General features: G+C 38.9%; 1 protein-coding gene across 1 annotated transcript in view; it reads right to left on the reverse strand.

Annotated features, from left to right (window-relative positions):
- The window catches only part of CD109 (CD109 molecule), a gene marked incomplete at both ends in the record, with an annotated part of 66,547 nt that overhangs the window by 38,219 nt on the left and 5,356 nt on the right, over positions 1–22,972 (reverse strand). Inside the window, 5 exons of the mRNA XM_082303024.1 lie at positions 2,125–2,209; positions 2,708–2,747; positions 9,224–9,349; positions 9,492–9,722; positions 13,318–13,346. Of these exons, the coding sequence (XP_082159150.1) occupies positions 2,125–2,209; positions 2,708–2,747; positions 9,224–9,349; positions 9,492–9,722; positions 13,318–13,346 (511 nt within the window). The remainder of the gene's footprint in view (positions 1–2,124; positions 2,210–2,707; positions 2,748–9,223; positions 9,350–9,491; positions 9,723–13,317; positions 13,347–22,972) is intronic.

Here is a 22,972-nt window from a genome sequence, read left to right on the forward strand (position 1 = left end):
AGTGCTTCTCTTTCCTGCACATAAGCTGCACAAACCTATTAAAATTATTATGGGCTGTACAATGTACAAAAGTTAACTATCCTAAGCTAAAAGCTGGAAGCAAGTTATTGAATAGAACACTGATGTAGCATCATAACTAATATGCAGTAGAGTTAAAATGGGATGTGGGAAGTGTAAGTATTTTGTTTACCAAATACTGCTAACACGAAATGAGATATTTCCAGATATTTGTTAATAATTATTACTAATTATTTAGTAGTCACAGTCTCAAGAAATTATTGCAAACGATGTCCAGCTGGGGCAAATCTGAAAACTGTAACTTACTCCCTTCTTAGGATGACAGTAGCAACCTGCAGTCACTGAGCAGCAATGAAATAAAAATTTTGTATGTTTCCAAGTCATACTTAAGAGAAACCATGACATTCTCACATTGCAACAGAGAAGTGAGGGCAGAGAGGAATGACATAGGGACAGACAGGACACCTAAAATCATTCCAGTCCTCAGCAGTAATACATGCAGGTGTGATAACTTCAAAGTACTTTAAATCATTATGCAGCCACTTAAGTAATATCAAAGCTGAAAAGCAGACAGAAAGAAAAATCAAACAGCATAGTTACAGGAATAACTCTGATAACACTGTCTTGTATTTGAACTCAGTCTTTCTAATCAGACCTAATTATAGTCATAAGTTTCCATTAACCTTGAAATGATACTGCTATTGGGCGGCATCCCTGTACTTAACTTAATCTAATAATACTCCAGAGAAGAAAACGCGTTTTATGAAATCTGCAAGTGTAAGGGGAGTAAAAACTCTTGGTATAAATAAGCGTTATGTCTATAAAAACAGTCACCAGGAATGAAGTCATTCTCTATGAATAATTACGATGTATCAGGAAAACTTTGTCACTGCTGGGATTCAATCTCAGGTGATTCACTGGTGTCTAAGTATGAATTTATTGCAGCAGACAGGTACACTTTCAAATACTTTATGAGTATACCAAATGAAAGAGTCAAGTATCCTGTGGAAGGATCCTGTGGAACAACTTAAGAAACCAAATATTACCTGGCATATAGTGGATTCCAAAAGCAAAGCAGAATGGGGGAAAAAAAGGCAAGGAGAACGGTTTTTTAAAATTCCCCCTTCGGAGATTCACAGAATCATAGAATGGTTTGAGATGAAAGAGATCTTAAAGGTCCTTGCCGTGGACAGGGATGCCACCCATTAGATCAGGTTGCTCAGGGCCCCATCCAACCCAGCCTTGATAGTTTATAATATCAGGTTGCATGGATTCTACAGAACAAAGTGTTTTCTAAAAGTTCAAACATTTAATTTAAATAGTTTGCTACACAATCATTTCTGCATTTCACTTATAAATGGAGTGCTTCTTCAGAAGGTATGTATTTTTAGGCATTAGATAACCCACAAAAGACCCTTTATGTTGGTCTTGGATAGATAGATCAAGTAGGTCTACCTGACTCTCATCTTCAAAAATAAAATTAATTTTTCTTTGAGATTAATGCGTGGTAAATTTTTGTCTAGATATTTGCTCAGCTGAAAAATAAAATACTGTTTACACAAGAGTCTACACTGAAGCCTCTTCTGAATTTCTCAAGAGCTTTTAATTCTTTACCCATTTACAGGTATAGGTATTTTGATAGGAGAAACCCATACTCAAAATCCACAATGTTGATTTATTAGAACAAGAAGGATGTTCACAGAAGTTTGCCTAATCTTCCACGTAGTCTAATAAAATATAGCTACTCTACCTACAGACCTGAATGTGGTAAATTGGAAAGTACCATAAAAGAACTATAAGAACAAGCAAAAAGTATCAAAATACATATTACAAGCAAAAAACTTAAGATTTTCAAATAAGGTAGCTGAAAATGTATAGCTATACTCAAGAAGTGCTTACCAGACCAAAAGAACTTACTAGAAATCTGAAGATCTACTGAACCTTGTTACAACAAAATCCAGTTGGATTTTGTTGGATACTAACCAACTAATTCTGAATAGATGGGGCTCTGTTAGCATTCTAAATATAAGTTTTACTTTGACACTTAGAGACCCGCAGTAACTTTCTTAAGAGTGAGGGTGACAACAGTATCAGTGATTTACTTACTTTGCAGAGACAACACCAGTTACATCTTCATCTCTCAAAGAGTAGTATAAGGGTGTCGTTATCATGACATCAAATTTTGGTAAAACTAAAAAAAAAATTACAGAAAGGATTAAATTCACAGAAGGATTTTTTTTTTTTTAAGTAAGAAGGGTAGAACATGTAATTTGATAAAGACTTCTAGTTTCCTAAGTTTCCTAATATAAGGTAAGATACATTTTTAACCCAATCCCCAGACTACAACTTTTTGTTGAAAGGAGAACAAAGCATCATAAAAGCAGCCTGCACATAAGCTTTTAAGTCTGAAATAGAAAACATTTAGCTTATTCAGCTTTGACAGAATCATCAGCAAGCTTCACAACCACATACTATACAGATATTCTGGGATCATTAAAACTACCAAAGATAAACAGGGCAGCTGATAAGAAGTGTTTTTTTTGTCAGTCTCAGAGAAGCCAAAGATTTGGAAATTAAAAGTTTTTGTGAGTATTTAAAATGTTCATGCCAGCCAAGGGAAGCTAGTATAAATTAATGGAGGATCACTACTGATTCTGATCACTACTAAATGCCCTTAAATAACACTTACCATATTCCATCACTTTAAATCTTTGATAATGAACTTGACCCTATTGAAAAAAATTCATATGAGAAAATACATACAACTGTGGTTAAATTAGTAAATTTAACATACCTTCTTGGCCAAATCCCACCCATATTCAAGTTAAACTACAATTTCTCACATGGTGTGATTTTAAATCATGTCTCAATCACTATCATCTCCTGTAGAGACCAGTAGTATATATTTGCAAAACGGAAGGACGCAGAAGTTCATGTGAAGCAGACTGTAAGTGTATCTAATGAACAGCTTGTGCAGCTTCCAGTCTGCAGACATCTACATATGCCTGGTTTCTGTATTTAAAAAAACTGAATACCTGAGCTAGCTAGCATAAAACCACCTAGCATAAGTAGTCACAGTCATCATGATAAACCATGACTGACATACCAGCAGTACCTTTGTTAGCGTATCTTAAATTAACTTCTACAAACAAGAGGCTACTACAGTGTCTATCTAGTGGACTAGACTACTTCAAAAGCACATATAATCTTATGATTCTACATTTACTCAAAAGGGGGCTGCAAACAGTCATACTTACTTCAGCAGATACTCCTGTGTTATATCTTCTTGTCTCAGCTATTTGTTACTTAAAATCAAGGAAAGAAATAAAAAACCCTATAGAATGTGCTGTTACTTGTGTTCTATTTTCCTATTTTTCTAATTTTTTCACTTATTTCCTGATTTTCTTGAAGGGGGAAAAGAACAATGAATATGGATAACCAATTGTCAGGGTACATCAAGATGTATCAGATAGGAATGACTGTTTGTGGCAAGAGAAGATAAACTGAGAACTCCTGTGGTAAAAAACCCTAGGATCAGGACATAAACTAGAAACAATTATAAACTTTGGTTACCTGATCAACAACTTTGCAAGTTAAGCATCACAGACCAAGCCCTTTATACATCTATATTTACACATTTCCTAGCAAAATACTCCTGTCAAAGTAAAAATCAGACTGCTGCCAATTTCATTATTAAGTCATTGATCACCAAAATGACTGCCATATTTACATTCCTAGGTTTGAAAATATACATGCAGAACCAGCTATTTTCACAACATTTGTGCAAATCATAATACGTGCAACACAAAATGCTACAGCGTTGACATGCATGTATCAGCCCACAGTCAGATTACTATCAGGTAACCTCAGGAACATGTATCTTAGGAAAATGACCTGTAGTGAATTCATCTCACATCTTGCTCTCTGTACAGCTTTTATTTCCAGCATTAAGTACATATGTGACCCTTGCCATAAAGCAAACCCTGAACAAAATGTTACCCCAGACAGCATGGTAGAAAAGCATCTCCCTTGAAAATAAAATTTGTTTCACATTATCTTAGAAGTAAAAAAAAACCCAACAAAACCTACAATTAAAAACTAAGAACTGTTAAGTAGTAGAAAACAAGAGATTACAGTGAGACTAGCACTCCTGGCTGCATCTTCTCTAAAATGACAAGCTTTGTGACAGAAATGAAGCCATGCTTCATGGTTCAGGGAAAGGCAAAGACCCTATTTGGTCATCTTGATGATTTGAATACCAAGCCAGATCTCCCACTAACACACTTTTCAGCCAAGCTGGTCTGAAGTAGGACAAGTAACAGCACTTCAACCACTCTATCATTTTAAGCTGATAAGCAAGGCTGTCTCTCTGGCAAACATTGTTCAAATATACTGAAATGGAAGTTGTTAAACCAGTTTCCAGGAACAGTGGCTTTTCAGACAAGCAGTTAGTCAGTTAGTTATATATGCACAACCCCAGAGAGATTTTTAGGAGTTTTCTTTAAGATAGGAAAACAACACCATGCCTATTCCATTTTTTTTCCAGAGCTGCTTTATTCTAGTACAGGTTTTGTATTCCATGCCTTCTCCTGCTTCTTAAGTACACTCGCCCTTCTAGACTAACATTTTGCCCTAAATCATCATTTCTTAAACTGCAGAACAACTATTGCATTCTGTGTCCATCGCCCAGAGTAAGAAAAAGTGCCAAAAAAGAGATCCACAGAAGCGTTCTGGGATGATGAGGATGAGCTTTTCTGCAGGAGAGCCTTAGACGCTCTGGATCCTGACATCCAAGAACCCCTAACAACTACAGTCAAGATTCTGCTCTGCTGTGATGAACCGCCCTGCTTTAATTCATTAAGTCTGATCCAACAAAAGTGAGCTCACAGGAACTGTTCCCCACAGATTTCTCTTCTTTGGCAATTGAAAGTCCCTGGAATGAATCGGATCTGGGTCCACTTTCTTATTTCTTTCTGACATTGACACGCATTGCTGTTAGAGCATGGGGAAATACTCTGGGTGTGGTCCAGGGCTTTGCCCTGGAAAAGTGCAATGCTGGCACCGGCTGCATTCCTGGGGCTACCTCATTGTCTCACAGGCCCTGTCAGGAGCACTCTTCCGCCTTGGCTTTGCAGCTAAATAAAACAGATTTTTGTCTACACAGGACTAACAGAAGCACTTCATGATCACTTCCATGCTTTGTTTTCGCATGCAGGAAACAAACTCCAAAATGAAATTCTGTTCAAACTCAATAGCACAGTCTCCAGAAACTAAACAGAGCCCCACCAGTGTCACCACTATTTACACTAGCAGATCCTGACTGAATATCTGTGCACATTTGCAAACTACTAAATACTCAGCCAATGCCAAAACTTTTATGTACAGTCTGATTTTGAAGAAGTGTGACACATTTTTAAGCAATTATATATACAACATTAAACTTAATGCATCAAATGTGAAATCCATAACTGACCTAGCAGTAAAACATGACAGAATTCACTGTGGATACACTGCAATATATATTAAACCTCAAAAGCTAAAAACTTCAATATGTAAAGTATATAAACATTCCTGGTTGATTCTGAAAGTTGCTTTATAGCTGAAGCTTTAAAAAAAAAAAAAAGTTATACTCTTAAAAATATTTTGGAAAGCCCTTGTTGCACCTGAACCATTACTACTCTTCAATATTTGATAATAAATTTATACATAACAACTTCCATAAATTAGATTACGAAATGCTGTTTAACTAGAAACAACTTCTGGTTGGAGGTGTATGCTACTAAAACTCAGCAACTAGAAGCCTTTCGGCAACAGGAAATATAAGATATCCAACTAAAATACAAGGTAGAGACTTGGAAACCAGACTTTAATTACTCTGTCTTGAGTTTTCCTGGAACAGCTGTACTTACACCTGAACTTTTATTAAAAAATACTACAGGATGTTTAACAGCAGCAAGCAGCCAAAACCTGATTTAAAACAGGATTCAGAGGCAGCACTTCCAAAAATCAAAACTCAGTACACTTGAAAACTGATCTGTAATCACAAGAAGGGAAATGTTATTTCATCATTTAACAACTCTTTAAAGACAAGAGGGAAATCTGAGAAAGAAAGCCTGGCTATTTAAGTAGAAAGTTCAGGTCATGGCATCAGGATAGCTAAGTCATGCAGAGATCAGTCTGGGTTTGCCATATGAAGATGTTCCTAAAGCCTGAAAAGATCCATAAGCTGTGCTGGATACCAAGCAGAGCTAGAGCTGGCAGTACTAGTTAAGGATAGGAAGACATACCTATTGAAAATCCCAGTCATACGCTAAGTCTTCCTTAGCAGTAAATCTAAGTTGTCAGTGACCTCTGTTATCACGAAGAGATTGGTGAATCTATGCAATTTTATCTGTGACACAATAAAACCTGTACGTCCCCTTGAAAAACATATCTGCTGCAGAAGAGAGAGGAATATCCAGGTAACAGCTAGGAATATCCACTAGGAGTCATCTACTCACTCACTAGCTTTCACTGAACACCAACTAAATCTCCACTGTATCACCAACACAGAGACACCTACACAGCTTAATGTTCAAACTGAATCCCATCCCATATAATCTTGTATTTCACTGCATGAACTCCCTTGCAATCAAGAGTATAAAGCAGAGTTTCCCGTTAGAAAAGTTATTTTCTTTTATTCTGAAAAGTGTCTTGCAGGTCTCATTAATCCAATGGCTGACACAGTATCAGAAAAACAAGTCTGTGAGACAATACACTAGGCAGCCTTAATATAATAGTGTGAATATTGCAATAGTCATTTAATGTATCTTGCATATGATATCCTTATCCAATGAAGATGCTGTGTAGGCACATGCTGTAGAAATAATGCATAATGCTTTGTCATTATATTCAACATGGAATTTGACAATTAAAGGGGTGCAGGTGTAAACAAAAAAGGGCCTGAAAGTAAACATAAGTATTTCTGTGTGGGACTTGGGGTTGCTGTTCTATTCCCAGAGGATAAGCACTGTAAAATAGCCAGGTTTTCTGGACACCAAGGTTTAAAACTTTTTTAAAATAAAATATACTCTTCTTTTTGTCCTCTATTTTGATTTTAACTTTAAAGAGTTTAAATGTCAAAAGGAACCATTTAGCCTGATCTCCTTTTATCCCAGGTTTGGTTCCTTTGTATTCAGCTACTCCAGAAATCTGCACTGTTAGAATGCATCTTCCAAAAAGGCAATCATGAAGTGTTAGAGAACACCTAGAGAACTGCATCAACCACGGTAGCCAGGAGTGACCCTGTGTCTTGAGCTGACACCTAAAGCCTTTTTAGTTATCAGTTCTCGATGGAAAGTACTGTGAATTTGTCCAGGCACTTTTTGATCCCACCTGAATTTTCAGTATTCACAATAACTGCTAGTGCTGTGTTCTGCAGTTCAGTTATGATGTTTTAGTCATTTTGAAATCACTCTTTACCTCCTTTACCTGATGCCCTTTAGCTCTGTGTTGAAATAGACAGGAACAAAACGTTCCCTATTTACTTTCTCCTTGTTACTCGTGACTGGAGAAACATTCCCACTCTGACATATATTTTCCAGGATCATTAACCTTCTGTAGCATAGCTAAAATTTAGAATACCATCAACTACAGTCTATTAAGGTTCCCTTCACTTGTCTCACAGCTGTTTCATTAGCACAAATGAATTTACAAGGCATTTTTCTTTCAACTCTCCAATTTGTTTTTCTTTTTGGTTTTGTTTCAGGAGGGAGTAGCACTCATTGAGATACTGAAAACAGCTGCCACTGTTCCTTCAACAATTATCTCCTAATTTCACCATTACTCAAGCCTTTGCAGAAAGCCCAAGCAGCATATCCCACTTTTTTGCTTGGCAAGTGAGCTGTTGAAGGAGCCCACCACTGTCACCAACCTTTGTTTCCCTGTCTGAGCCACACTTCCCCAACTTCCGAAAAGCACCTACAATAGCTGTGAGAGGGGATGGCTTGACAGCTGGATCAGTGAACTGGCCTGGTCTAGGCAAAGAAAAACACAGATGCTTTTCAATTTGGGTCACTTCCCCACTGCACTTTAGATCTCAGCCTGATGGCAGCTGCTTCAGCCTGACTGAGAGGCTGCTGAACAGCAGTCAGGGGATGGGAAGGAGTGGCAGAGCACAGGGAGGAGCACAGGAATAACTTAATACATTTTTCCCATCACAGACAACAGCAACAACTCCACACCCACATGACAACGTATTTGAAAAATCCAGTTCTGACACTCACTTGAGCACCACCCTCACAAACCTAAGCCTACAGAAATCTATCAAACACATAACCGGTACTGTTAAATATTACTCCCAAGTAATGCATGATCACATTAGTTTTTCTCCTTTCTACCCATCATCTCCCTCATTATGTAACATTAAGCAGTCCTGTTTATACTTGCTAAATGTCTCTGAACAGCCACTGCAAGCCAAATAGGAAATGCAGTTCCCAAATTATAGGTATTTAAAAGCAGGCTGAATAAACCTGACACAGTTTTGAGCAGCTAAACCTCCAGCTATTTTTGAAACATGTTCCATGGTGTATCCTTCCACAGCTTGAAGGATTGGCCTGAGAGAACTACTGCCAATAGCAACGTCCAACACAGACTCTTCCAGTTTTGTTTTGCAACAGTTCTGTATTACTAGTCATCCCTTCTATGTTACAAAGTTATTTTTTCCTCAGTAACTCATCAGTCATTGTGAATCACTGAAACACCCCTAAAGATCAGTAAATAGTCTTGTTCTTCAACCCTTGAGACACTTGACTGGCTGCACAGCTGGCACAGCAAATTTCTGTGTATTTGCTTTCAAAATAAATGTAAGGGCATTTCACTTAAAAAGAAAAAAAAACTATACTCCATGAGATCTTTCTTTTATATTAGTATTACAACCCCTCACTATTTTAATAACATTTTTATTCTGGAATCAAAACACAGACCTTAGGATAAAGTATGTATGCGGGTTTTTGTATCCTTCTCTACAAAACCATATACTACTGACAATCTTGTGAGGTTTGCATATTATCTTTGCATAGTATCTTGCACAATATTTGACATGAGGGAAGGATTTGGTCATCGCATGAGCCATGTTTATAACTGTCTTCAGCAACGTAAGCACAATTTTATACACATCTAGCAGAAGAAATAAATCTCTCTATGATTTGGCAATGTTAATACTCACGTTCACTTCAACCTCTATGGACCAGTCTCCTAGTGGAGGGTTCATTGATAACTGAAATTTTTTGGAAACTACACCCAAATCACCCTCCTCCATCAACCACTGCTGAATCAATTTCCTCCGAGGATCCTAGGAGAAAAGTCAAGCTGCACGTTAAATATGAGTTGCCTTGCTAGCAAGATTTAGGTAGCAATACATATGATCTGTGTTTTTCACAATTTGGAACATATGACACATTCCAACATGTCATTATGTTCCTGTGGACACTTACTCGGATATATATATTCAGAGACACCTTGTAAGGTTTAAGATCAGGGTAGACAGTGACAATCCGGAAGAGCACATCTTGTCCTGGTTTATACATAGATTTATCAGTCTGGATGAATACAGAGGTGCTCTTTGACATGTACATCAAGCTGGTCCGGTTAGAGAAGATGCGCCGGCCATCAGCATGGCCTTCCACCAGTAATTCGTAATTCCCAGAAGCACTGTTCAGAGGCAGCTTAAAAAGAAATAGTGACTCTCTGTTAGGTATCAAAAATATTCTTGAAGATACTGTTATTTAAAAAACATTTGACAAAAAGAACTAATATATACCTAAACTTGTCAATTTATGTATATTCTCAAAAAGAGAAAGCGTTTTTTTTCCATGACTTTAATGCGTTATTTCAACAATTACCTGAAAATATGTTATCAGAAGCATGCTTTCAACAGACTTCCATCTAATTCAACAGATTTCCACGTTTTCAACAAGTATCTATGCATTCATATGCCATTCACAGTCTCACACATACATACGTTGTGCTCTCTCTTTTCAGTTGTTTAGAAATTTCTTGGGTTTGATATAACGGGCTAATACTCTTCTTCATCACTTTTTTGCCAATAAATTTTCCAAAAATAAAAGATCTGAAGAAGGTATGTGTAAGCAAGATGAGCAGGACTGTAAGAGAACTTTGCACTTGTTTTTTTACAGTCTTTAGCTTTATATCCTTTGGGGTAGAAAAATCAAACGCAGAATTAATATCTCATGAGGTGAGGTACTGTTTTTCAATAGCAACTTCACAGATTCTGTCCCATTTCAGTTTAATGATTCATAATTACAGCACATACTGTGACTCATTTAGAAAGTAAAATAATTATTCTTCCCAAAATATTAAGAAATGAAGGAACAGAAATTATATATGGTTAACTTATTTTGGACAGACATTGAAGGATTCTACAGTACAGGCAGAAAAGACAGATATCACTGGCAAGGAAATTTAGACCACATTAAGATCAGAGTAATCATGCACAGGTTTCTTTTCTCTCTCTCTCTCTGTGTCTTTCCAGTGCACAGCAGTAATCCAGAGCTTATAATTCAGATGCATCGCTTCATTTCCTAAAGTTAGCTGGGAGGAATCTCAGTCACAGGAGTTGAAAGGCTTAAAGCAGAGATGCTGCAGCGCACTGGAATTTTAGTTGAGCAGAGCCTTCACAGACAACCACTGACCCCAGGGACATCCCAGCCCAGATGCTGGCTTCTGTACTGCCAGAACGTCTCTTTGAAGAAAGGAAAGGGTTTTAACACAGCTAATTCCAACAAGCAGCCCTGCTGAAAAGCTTAAGAGTCACATGCTTCTGTTTGGAGTTAAAACTGTAAATCTGGAGTAAAACCTCTGAAGTTAAGACAACTAAAGCAGACAGGCTAGCATTTTTCAGCATAACATATGGAACTGAAGCACTCCTCTTGCACTATAATGAAAATTACAGCTGTTAACTCACCAGGCACAGCACTTCAAAAGTATCCTACCAAGTCCTATAAAGAAAGGCTGAATTGCTGTCAAAGCTCATTTTAACAGCGCGCAGTGAGGTAACAGGCATTCACAAACATGGGAAAATGTCACTGGGTGACAAATGAAGCAGACGCAAATGTCTGTAGAGAACGCATTTCCTTCTCTGTGTGTTTACCTCTACAGAGGAATCAACTACAATTCTATCCCTCTCTGCTGACTTTCTGTTTTTAAAAACAAGCCAGGAAAAAAAAAATCAAGAAGGGGGAAAAATAAAAAGGCTCTTTTTCACCCATGAGCAGGCCTATGATGACATGGGAAGAAGACATCGCCCCTTTAAAATCTGCATCTAAAATTTAATTTTATAAATCCAAAGCTTCACACTGAAATGGATTTTGCATTTTGTTCAGCTGCAGGTTTTTGTACACACATTGCCAAGAACATATGATTCACATACTTCAACAACCTCCAAATTCCACACCAAATATTCTGCAGTATGTTACAGCCTTAGCTACTGCATCTGTCAAATATTAGCTTATTACTACCTCAAATATTCATTTATGAATGTTAGTATTTCTTAAAGAAGCTGTAATCCCTAAAAAGCATGTAGGATTCACTACAAGAATTCCAGGACACATTATAATCATTCAAAATCAAAATGGGGAAAAATAACCTTGTTTTGTTTCATCATTGCAGTGAACTGTACTTACAGCATTATTTTAACATGCTTGCAATTATTGTCTTTGATTTCTTCTTTAAAAATCTGTAAATGCCATTTAGAGACCTCATCTATTTTCCTGTATCTCTTTCCTATCACAAATATTGATAAGATTGCGTGGGTTCCTCCCTAGATTTTTACACTTTTTATATCTCAAAAGATCTTTCCTTCCCAAAACACCATAACAAAACTGCCTATTGTACCTTTCTTGATGCAAAGGTCAGAGACAATGACGTTTGCATGGCCATGGCAGTGGATTAGGACAGCTGAGGTGCAATGTAACCCACCTTCTGTTTCGCACATCTATGCTACCAGAAACTGCACTAATACAACACTTCCACAAGGTCATTGCTACAATAATAGTAACTACTTCAGCCCCACCAACTCCTTTTCTAATGTTTCTCAACCCAAACATGAGCAAGGCAGCTTTTAACACTAAGTAGTAGGAACTTGCTGCGAAAATATTTTATCTTAGTCACAACATCCCAAATGAATGGTATTACTATCCCCATTTTGGCACTCCTAACACAAGAGAGAAAAAGGCCATCTCACATACTTCTGACTACACCAACCACCATCACAAGTACCTCAGACAAAGCAGCTACTGTTTCCTCTGGAAAAGATGAGGCTGAATCCAGAAACGCATCACGCACCTTCTGCTACCAGCAAATTACACTTTGGACAAAACCTAAGTCTAGTGTGGCTACACAAATGAGTAAAAAATCTTGCTGTTAAAAAATGAGTCAGTTCATCCTTCAGATAGCAGCAAGAGAGGGAGGAAAGCACCCTGCCTAGTTTTAGGTGCTTGAACATTTTAAGACCTGCCCAGATTATATTAAGGAACTTGTTTAGGTTTTTTTTTAATGAATGGAATTTTCTACATTTCCTGTAGTTCATAGAGATGTATTTCAACCTAGTAATTTTCATAATGTTGAGCTGCTCATTGTCATTGATTATCTATCTATCAAATAGTTCCAGATTATTTAATCAGAGACAGTTTATTTGAGATCAGAACTTAATCCCAGGATTAAAGGATACCCAGACTTAAGGATGACTTTGGTAAAACTTTTTTCCTGATATAAGTACATAACTCTTTAGACTGGGTTTTCAAGATGGACGTCCAGGATCACAAATTCAGGATTCATACACAACACACAATTCAAGACACACTGTTGGGGTTTTTTTATGTACTTTTACTGAATGTGCATTTCCAAACCTTTACAAAGACTGTATATAAATATATTTTTATTTTAGTATTTCTCAATTGTTGCTTTGCACAATTTTTTCAGCTGTAATTAGCCTTCATGGTGTGTCTAAAATACAGATATAGGTTATCAGCCAGTAAAAAAAGCCACAAATCAAATTTCTGTGTTCAAGTTTTATGATAGCTTGTGTTGATGCTGGAAATCAGCTCCCAAATTCTGTAATTACTTCTAACAAGATGCACAGCATTTGATCTGAAAAATCCTTGATTTGGTCAGTAAATACATTCATCTGAGACTGTGAAAGTAACTGGGATCACATGCAAAATATATCATCGGCACCAACGGATGGTAAGTTACAGGGAGTCAACATTTTCTAAGGAAGGAGGAAATGAAAAAAATACTTACTACTGGAAGAACAAGAGTCCCAAAGGTATCTGAACAAAAAAGAAGAAATACCACACTGTCAGAAATCTGTGAGATTAATTACCATAAATTTACCAAAACATCAACATTATCTTAGAAGAGCACTGCTCCTCCCCCTACACAGCTGATAGAAGATGTGAGATACCTTTTGCACTGTGCAAACATATAAACACCAGCATACAGCAGCATTACTTCTCTGTTTGGTGGGGGCTGTTGTCCATGTTCACTGCTTGAACATTTTTCTTTACATTCACGAGACTGAAACACTTTTACAATCCATTCAACCCTCTATGCCACCCAAGTTATTTTCCATTGATTCTGCAGCCCAGGTAAAGGCTAAAATTTTTAAAACAATGCACAGGATTTATCACCCTTAAGCAAAGGAGCACCCAGAATTAACCTCACTGCATTACGTCACCATGGGAAAAAGTAACTAACATATCAATATATTTGGGTTAATATAACACTGCTTTAACTGTTTTAGGTAATGTGGCCTCAAATATTTTTAGAATCCAAATAAATGTCCTGTTAAACTCATTACATCATGAAGCCATTAGTGCCTCAGCTCTTATCTTAATTACATAATGTATTATAGAATAGAACAGAACAGAATAAAACAGAACATTCCAGTTGGAAGGGACCTACATCACTTCAGGGCTCACAAAAAGTTAAAGCATGTTATTAAGGGCATTGTCCAAAATCCTCTTAAACACTGACAGGTTCCAGACATCAACCTCATGTCTAGGAAACCTGTTCCAGTGGTGGACCACGCTCTCAGTAAAGAAATGCTTCCTAATGTCCAGTCTGAACCTCCCCTGGTGCAGCTCTCAAGCGTTCCCACACCTCCTACCAGTGGATACCAGGTAGAAGAGATCACATCTCTCTCTCCACTTCCCCTCCTCCGAAAGCTGTAGATAACAATGAGAGTGCCCCTCAGCCAGACTAGAGAAACCCAAAGTCTTTAGCTGCTCCTCACAGGATGTGCCTTTGAGCCCTGTCACCAGTTTTGTCGCCCCCCTCTAGATGCACTGAAGGACCTTCTAGAACTGTGGGGCCCAGAACTGCAGAGAGTACTAAAGGTGAGGCAGTACCAAAACTGAACGCGGTGGGATAATCACCGCTCTCGATCAGCTGGGGATGCTGTGCTTGATGCACCCCTCAAGTATGTGGTTCCCCCTTTTGACTGCCAAGGCACACTGGTGACTTGTATATGTTTCTGCTGATTCCATTCAGTTAGACCGCCTTATATCTCCTAAAAAGCAATGGGTTTATACCTATCTTTTACTCAACTGTTTCACAGAGTAAGCAAAAAAAAATTATTTATTTATTAATGTCCTTCTTGATCCTGGACCTAAAGGCATTCCAAGATGAAGTAATCACTTGACCTCTGAACTTCAATAAATGTTAGTTTTAGAAGTCAATGTATTCTTTCCTTTGACAGTGGCAAACAGAAGAATCTCAACGAACTGAATACAGGTTGTCCTGACTTGCCACACCACTAAAGGAAAAATGCTATCCAGCATGTACCATCTATTCAAATTATAAACTGGGTTAAACCAAATGACTCACATCCCACAAATTATGTTCGTGGGTAGCACACTGCAATACTTCATTCTGGTATTCAAAAGCTTCACAGGCATGGGCAGTGCTGTACCTAAGGAACACAGTTCTTTCCACAACGTGTTTATGTTGCTGCTAAACCTGTATTTTTTTTTTTTTTTGTATCATCCTTCTCTCCACTTGAGAAGCAACCATGCAGTCATTAACTCTTGAGGAACCCCACTGGCCTTTGACGTTTTCCAGAAAGGAGTGTCCAGCAAAACACTTTTCTCAGTAGCCAGTGGAGACTGCCCCAATTCACAGTGGCAGGGAGCCCCCACACTTGGCCAAGGTTGCTTGGCACACAGGGCTACAGGACAACTATCAGCTACAGGAGAGGAAATACAAACTCCTGCCGAGTACCTGATCCACAGGCAATGTAAACACCTCTAGGTGCACTGATATATTTATTCCCAACATCTACCCAAACAACCCCATGCCCGAACAATTGCACTAAGATACATGATTTTAGTTAAAGGAAACTTACGGCTTCCTAACTCAGGAGAGGGTAAGTTATTGTTAAGTTGGAAGAATTTTTCTTAGGGAATTATATTTCACTGTAAAGAGAGCAAGATGCACAGTAACTAGCAACAGAAATGGTACCAAGTTACCTCCTGAAACTTCTCTCAGTTATACACTAAAACTCTAACCCTTCTCTTGTTTCTTTCCATGTGTGAAGTAAGGCTGTGCTAAAGCCAGGGTCTATACAACTACAACCCATAACACTGTGTCACCAGAAAAAAAAAAAAAAACCAAACCTTTGTCACTGCTGATAACTGGTTATTAACAAGGAATAGAAACCATTTATCACATATGTCTGAGAGGATATGCACATGGTTAAGTTCTGCTACGCTAGCTTTAATCTAACCCACACAACTAATTACAGCAATGGCTACAGGAGTGACTTCAGTACACTGGGAGACACCAACCACAAATCTGGTATTTGTACCATAGCCCACCCCACGGGGTTTCTATTTCCATCTTTTCCCCACCAGTGCAAACACACTCATACCCACACACTGCAAGGGCAGAGTGACAAGGGGAACAGCTGCACAGTGTCCTGTACAGCATCTTCCAGCTTGCAAAGCAACCTTAACAGGGCAGGCACTTCAAAGCTTTTTCATCAGGGTAGTGCCTGCTTGCCTCCACCTGTTTTGAGAACAAGTGGCATGCAAAAACCCAGAAATCTTATGGCAGGTTTCTTTCCTGTTCCCAAGGCTGGGAGATCTAACATCAGGTCTGAGCTGGGTACAACTGTGATGCAGATGGGGAAAGAGTTGGGGAGGAGGGAGATTTATATCACAGTTGCATTTGTGCAACTCAGAAAGGATTTACCTTCTGAGGCAGCGCTAGGGAGCCACAGCCTCCCTGGCTGCTGTGATAAAGCCCAGAGCGCTAATTCCCAGCCAGTGAAAATCATAAAAGAGGCTCCAGGGCATGAGGTAATCTTCCAATTTATGTCACTACGTAATTATTTTGCTAGGAATTGAGCAGCCTGGGCAGATCTGAAATTCTTTAGCATTGCAGTGGATCCCCCTGTCATGCAAGATTTTCCCATGTTCTCAGACACTATCAAGCTGCAGTCAATTCCCTGGAGCTCTGCTCAACTACGCCTAGGGATGACTTTGGACATGCTCAAGCAAGAGCTAGAGGCAAAACGTTTCCTTTATGCCAATGCTGAATAGCGGAAATTCACCAATTTTTCTCATCACTTGATGAATTAAAGTTGTATTTAATCATACAGCAATTTCACGTTTATAAGGAATTAACCATGGTCCAACAGCTAGCATGCAGCACTGCCCTGCTGCAAGCCCTGCTACCATGCAGCTGACTTTTACCCACACGCAGTGTGTAACACTTCCACATGAGATCACTCAAGTCTGGTGTCTACTGTCCCCAGAAATGGCAACAGTCTTCTGTCTTCTTCAACACATCCCTGCAAAGAATCCCTTCAGTTATGAAATACAGGTAACTAACTCCAGGCAGAAGATGCAGGTTTAGATGGGAGCCCAGAACAGCTAAGCCACCTACATCAAGCACTGCAAACCACAAAACACTTCCTCCTGATTAATTCCATCTGCTCTCTGCAGTAGCAGAATCACCAGCACAAATGCAATGGGACATAGCAAATGGGAACGACCAGGCAAGCGCACCGGTCCCTGTTACCACAAGAGAATAGTTACTGAAAACTTCCAGCTGGAAACCACACCTTGGTCTTAGGGAGAGACAGGAAAAATTCAGTGGACTGTTCTGGACTAATCTTGAAGACGGTTAAAAAACAAACTACCAAAAATCCCAACAGAAGCCACATGAGCCTTCAAGAAAAAAATCTCTTTTCTCATCATTTGCAAAACCATTTCTTTCACAGAATTCCTGAGGCTTGTACTGTATTTCTTCAATAAATACTGCATTGAAAAAATACATGGAAATACAGTGGAAACAAATGCCACTCTCTCCTGCCTCCTTTTCCTCAGAATCCTTGGCATTTAGGATCTTCCAGTAGAAGAGGAATCAAAGACAGTGTGGGAGTGACATGTCACCAGTATAGATGGCAGGAGGAAATCGTCATCTTTTTTAAGTATTTTTCTACCCTGCCATTTTTTGTCAGTCTAACAGTATTATTATCGATAAAGCAAATAGAAAAAATTCTATGTAAACACATGCATGGTTTTTTTAGACTTATGGAGAGCTGCACAAACAATGGTATCTTAAATTCTTCCCACTTCATGGGCCTGACCCAAACACAGAAACTTATGCTACCTCTTCTTGAGATGACACCACTAGGAATACTCATAAATGTTCCAGCTTCCACCCCTAAAAAAGGGCAGAGGTTTGAGAAAAATGACTGCATGGCTTGGCACAGTGAACTAGAGCTTGTGCCAATATACATCAGTAAAGTAGCACTTCAGTCTCTCATTTACATAAAGTCAGCACTGACTGTATATTCTAGCTCATGTGGCAGTTATTGCTACAAACAAATTTTCTCACTTAAACTTTTCTACCTATGTCTTCAATCCTTCTTAGTAATGTGTGAGAACAGAAAAATTGTAACTGGAATCACTTCAGATTGATTTACTGAAACGATGCCACATCTTTGCTCCAGCAGCTGTGTTCATATATCTATCCATGCTTAGGAAATGTTTACAGAAAAATATTTTCTTTGCAGTGGCAAATGGAGTTATTTCCTACTGCTGAATCTATTTCAAAAACTCACATCATATAAATAAAAATTAGTGTTCTTCAATGTCCTTCCAGATTTTTTTTCCTATCCAAAATATATACTCTTTTTGTGTTTAAAAAAAAAAAAAAAAGGAAGCAGTAATGCCAAGGCCTAAGCTGTCCAGGAAGTAAAAAACACTTATTCTGCAAAGAAGAATCAACCTGCAAATCTATTGAGTTCGCAGTTTGCTTTAAATACATTATATTCCTCATCTATCATGCTAAATCTATCACCCAAATTAGCACTGATTAGCTATGCAAATAGCCCAAATACAGAGCTTGAGCCACTGCTGTTAAGTTATGGCTCAGTTTGGCCCAGATGACAGGAGGAGGGGCAATACAGCACTCCAACACGGAACAGGGATTGCCAGGGGACGTCAGCATTCAGGCTGACATCCAAAGCCAAATGAGGCCAACAGGCCCGTAGCAAAGGGGTATAACTTGCTCCAAAAAGCCTCCTAAGGCTGTCTGCCAGCACTACAGACATTTCCCTCCCCAGCCGCTTCCCACCCTCCTATTTCCTCCACCCCCTATCCTTTTCAATCGTTTTTGCAAACCTGGAGGCTAAAAGCACTCCAAAATTGTAAAGGGGGAGAGAGAGGGGCAAGGTAGCCGTGCTGCCTATGGAGAAAGATGTAAAGGGACAGGAGGAATAATCTAAACTGGACCAAAGTTTATCACCTGAGGGCCTGGTCAAGCGACTGGGCATCACAGCCCTAGAGGACAGAAGAAAAGCAGAAGAGGTGCTGTCCTTCCTCTTCTCTGCCCCCTGACCACAGCATTCTCTGTGTCTTTCCATCTTACATGGCAAAGGAGTCATGGTACCCCCCTGCTTGTCCCTTCTACTGATTCAGCCATTTTTCTCTTGTCAGCACTGTCAGATCTACCCTTGAGGAAAACCACCATCTCCCACCCTCTCAGACCAACAGATACTGCCTATGGCTGGGCACCTCTTCCCTTGCCCTGCCACATCCATGATCCCTTCCCCAAGCAAGCAGCATGTTTCCTGATAACTGGCCCTTTTTAAACCTAAAGCACAATTCAGACATGTGATTCTTCAGTCAATCTTCTAAAGTCAACCAACCAACTCCATGGGTTATACTATTATTACCACTTTCAGCTGAGTAGACAGAGACCAGCCAGTTGCAAGAACACGGTATTTAGAAAACATTCTCTGGTTTATCCAAGACACTGCACACTGGGTAGGAAAACAGAACAGCTTCATATTTGCAAAACTAAATAATCTTTGTAATCAGAGACCTTCTGAGAGCTATCCAGGCACTACCATTGCTTAAACTCAAGTACAGCCTCTTTTCAACTTTTTCCCAAGACAAACCTAAGAGCCATCCATGGACTTCTAGTCATGCATATGACATTACCACTACCTACCATACCGTAACAACTATACTGCCATGAATTATAAATTCACAGCTGTTAGGAAGGCAATTCTTGAATACTACACAGGAAACGTTCTTGATATCAGATCCAGTCTATGAAACTATACAGACAATTCAGAATAATCTCAGACTTAAGCCTTTTACACAACTAAATGTGAAATACATTTCATCCCCTTGGTGATTATATACACACAGGCATCTGCACATACTGCTTTCAAGGCACTACTGGTCACCATTACTATCCACTCTGATGTCCATGAAATAAACACAGACAAAGCCACTATTAAGGCAATTTAAAGCACCTGCAGTTTTTATTCCAACTTAAAACACAGGAAAATCACATTAAGACAAAATATGGCTAAGCCTGTACATGCTACACATTTAGCAGTATTAGTACTACCCTCATCACATCAACTACTGTAACTGGAGCAAAATTTCAAAGTCAAGTCACTTCTCAAACTCATTCACTGCAAATAATGCATTCAGAATCTATTGAAATTTCTGCTTAGAGGGAGTGAAAGAAAGAGGTTTGTTTTCATATTGGTTTTCTTCCATTTTCTGGAACACATTCAAAGTCAGTGATGACAAAGCCACATAACTTTCTTGAGGCAACAAAATTATTTCAATATATAAAGGTATTACCAGAGACTTCCTTTATCAGTAAATAAAGGCAATATAAATCCCTAACCATACAAAATAAGCACCTGGACCTCACAGCTATACCTCCAGGAAGCTGAAAAAGTGGTCTGTCACTATAACCATGTTTTCTACGCACATACTTACTTAGACTGCAGTGAATGTAGGTGAACCAGCATCACCTCTTGACACTTGCTATTCAGTCACTGCTGACAGGATCTCAACTCTGCCTTCACAAACAGGTAGTCATGGACAGCACAGCATGGAAACCAGCAACACTGCCAGTGCTGACAGACATGAGGGTCTCGTGAAAAGAGAGGTTGCCTCTGTATAACTGGAAACTCCTGAATTTCCCAACTGCTTGCTGCCTCCGCAGGTACTTCTATAACTCAGTACTTCAGCTTGGATCTCCTTCTAACTAGACACCACTAAGGACATCACCTTAGACCCATCTACTGTTAGCTCCCACTCTTTTCTCTTTGAAGATACTTTTAATGTACCTAATAGTACATAACAGGTGTATAGCACACTTCTCTTGATACTTCACCCCAGTTCCTCCCATCTCTCCTCAGATGCTTTCCAGAATGTGTAAGAGACTCCCAGGGTCAAACCAAAGTCTGTTTGGCTTAAGGTCCCATTTCCAGCAATGGTCAAGTGTGGATACAAATATGCAGCTAGCAAGAATCTTTCTTGCTTCTTTCCAGTCCTGTGAGATATTTTTCTCTCTCACAGAAGATATTAGTAGAGTTCTATGAGCTATGAACACCTGCAACCTTGCAAAGCTTTGTTTATGGTACAGTAGGAAAATATTTTGACAATGGATGTTTTAGGATTTTAGCCAATCACCCCAAGGGGTGGCTGATCCTTTGACCAATTAGACTATGAAGAAAAAGGTCTATAAAAGAGTTGTAAAATAATTAAATAAAGGAATCTTGCTGCACATTGCCTGCCTACTGGATCTCTCTTCTCCTCCCTACCACCGCGGGATACCACGACAGTCAAGGACAGACATCTGAAGAGCGTAAAAACCGAACAAGTACACAGTGACCCTTCCTGGGTACTCTTCTCAGCCTATGCAATGTGTGTGTCTTTATACTGGGCCAACCCTTCATGGACTTTTGTCTTGTAAATTTGTGCAATTGTGTTTTCCATCCACAACAACTGGGACATGGAGTTCCACAATTTATTTTCATCTCACGTGAAAGCCCATCTTCTCCTGTCAGGTTTGAACTTGTCTCCTGAGAGATCTTCGATCCTTCCCTCTGCTTTCCCTGGCATTTCTCCAGTTGGTTCACAGGCTCGATGATGAGTGCCAAAAATCAAGCACAGCATTCCTCAGGATGCCTAATTAGTCTGTGAAGATTACTAGAATAATTTCTCATAGCTTACAGAAAATACTTCTGTGTATACCTTTGAGTACAATATTCACCTTCTTTTTTGAGCACCACAGTATTATTTACAAGCCTTCACCTTCTGTTACCTTTAAACCACCACCCCCCCTATACACACATCCCCTTTCCTGCAGGACTGCTCCTGCACCTTGTTCCCCATCCAATAAATGCATGTTCTTTTATTTGTCAACAAAAGCAGAATTATGCACTAGTTCTAGTGATCACACTCCAGTTTTTCCCCTAATCATTTCTGGTATTGCCAAAATGCATTCAAAATCTAATCCTTTCTCCCAGTGTCCTTACCACCCCTTCACTAACCTAATAAATATTCTCCCTTTTTAATTCATGTCAGTCATACTGAACAATACAGTTTCAGGGCAACTCACTTCCTGTTTGAGGGTAAGCCACTTAGACTTACTTGAAGACTATTTTCCATCCAGCCACAAACATATTAAATAAGAATTTCATGCTGTCCCTGCCTCCCCAGCTGGCTTGTCAAAGTGCCAGGCCAGACTATCAAAAGCCTTAGTAAAATCAAAATCTAACAAAATCCTGCTTCTTCTCCACGTACAACCTTTGCCAACCCATGGTGCAATACATTTTATTTGCAGGTTTTCAATCTTCCAGAACCTCTCTGCTCACTCACGCTCTCAAAACTTCACTAGCAGATTTAAAATTATTTCAGTCAATTCCCTAAATATTCTACAAGTAATTTTATCAGGCCTAAACACCTACTTTACCAAAGTACTCTTAAAACTGTTCCTCCCCTTCTGTTATTTTAATTCTTAAGCCTTTTCCACGACAGTGGATCTTCTTAGTAAAGCCTGAAAACTTACTGCCTCTCAGCATTATTAATCATCAGAGTAGCAAGCCACAGAAGTAGCAACCGTTCTCATAAGAGTAGTAAGCCACACCCTTTGCTAGCTTTGTTGCTACCAGTATGTTATTTAAAAACCCTGCCTTACTATCCTTCACATGATTTCATACTGTAGGTTTGGCCTTACCAGTTTTGTTCTTAATTACCCATGTTACTTCTTTAAGTTCCTTCGTAAACTGATTTCATTTACAGTTTCTACATACGGTTTTCCTTCTTTCTGTTGTTTTTTTGGCCAGTTTAGATCATGTTTAGTTACTTAATTTCTTTCCTTTCTGCTCTGTTAATGTGTACTTATCCTTTTAGTATGAATCCCTCAGGAATTTTCACCCTTTGCTTCTCTTGTTTCTGACAGCATGTTACCTACCAATTCCTGTTATTAACAGTCATCACTTCTTTTTTCCCTAATTCACAGCCTTTAGTTTGCTCTTCTCTCTCCTCCCTTTACTAAAAGCTGCAAAGCCCCTCCAGTTCACAGTAGCAACAGGGAATTGTACACTAGGACATGTAATATTCCCTTG

Source organism: Coloeus monedula, assembly GCF_965178545.1.
Source record: "Coloeus monedula genome assembly, chromosome: 2".
Taxonomy (NCBI): domain Eukaryota; kingdom Metazoa; phylum Chordata; class Aves; order Passeriformes; family Corvidae; genus Coloeus; species Coloeus monedula.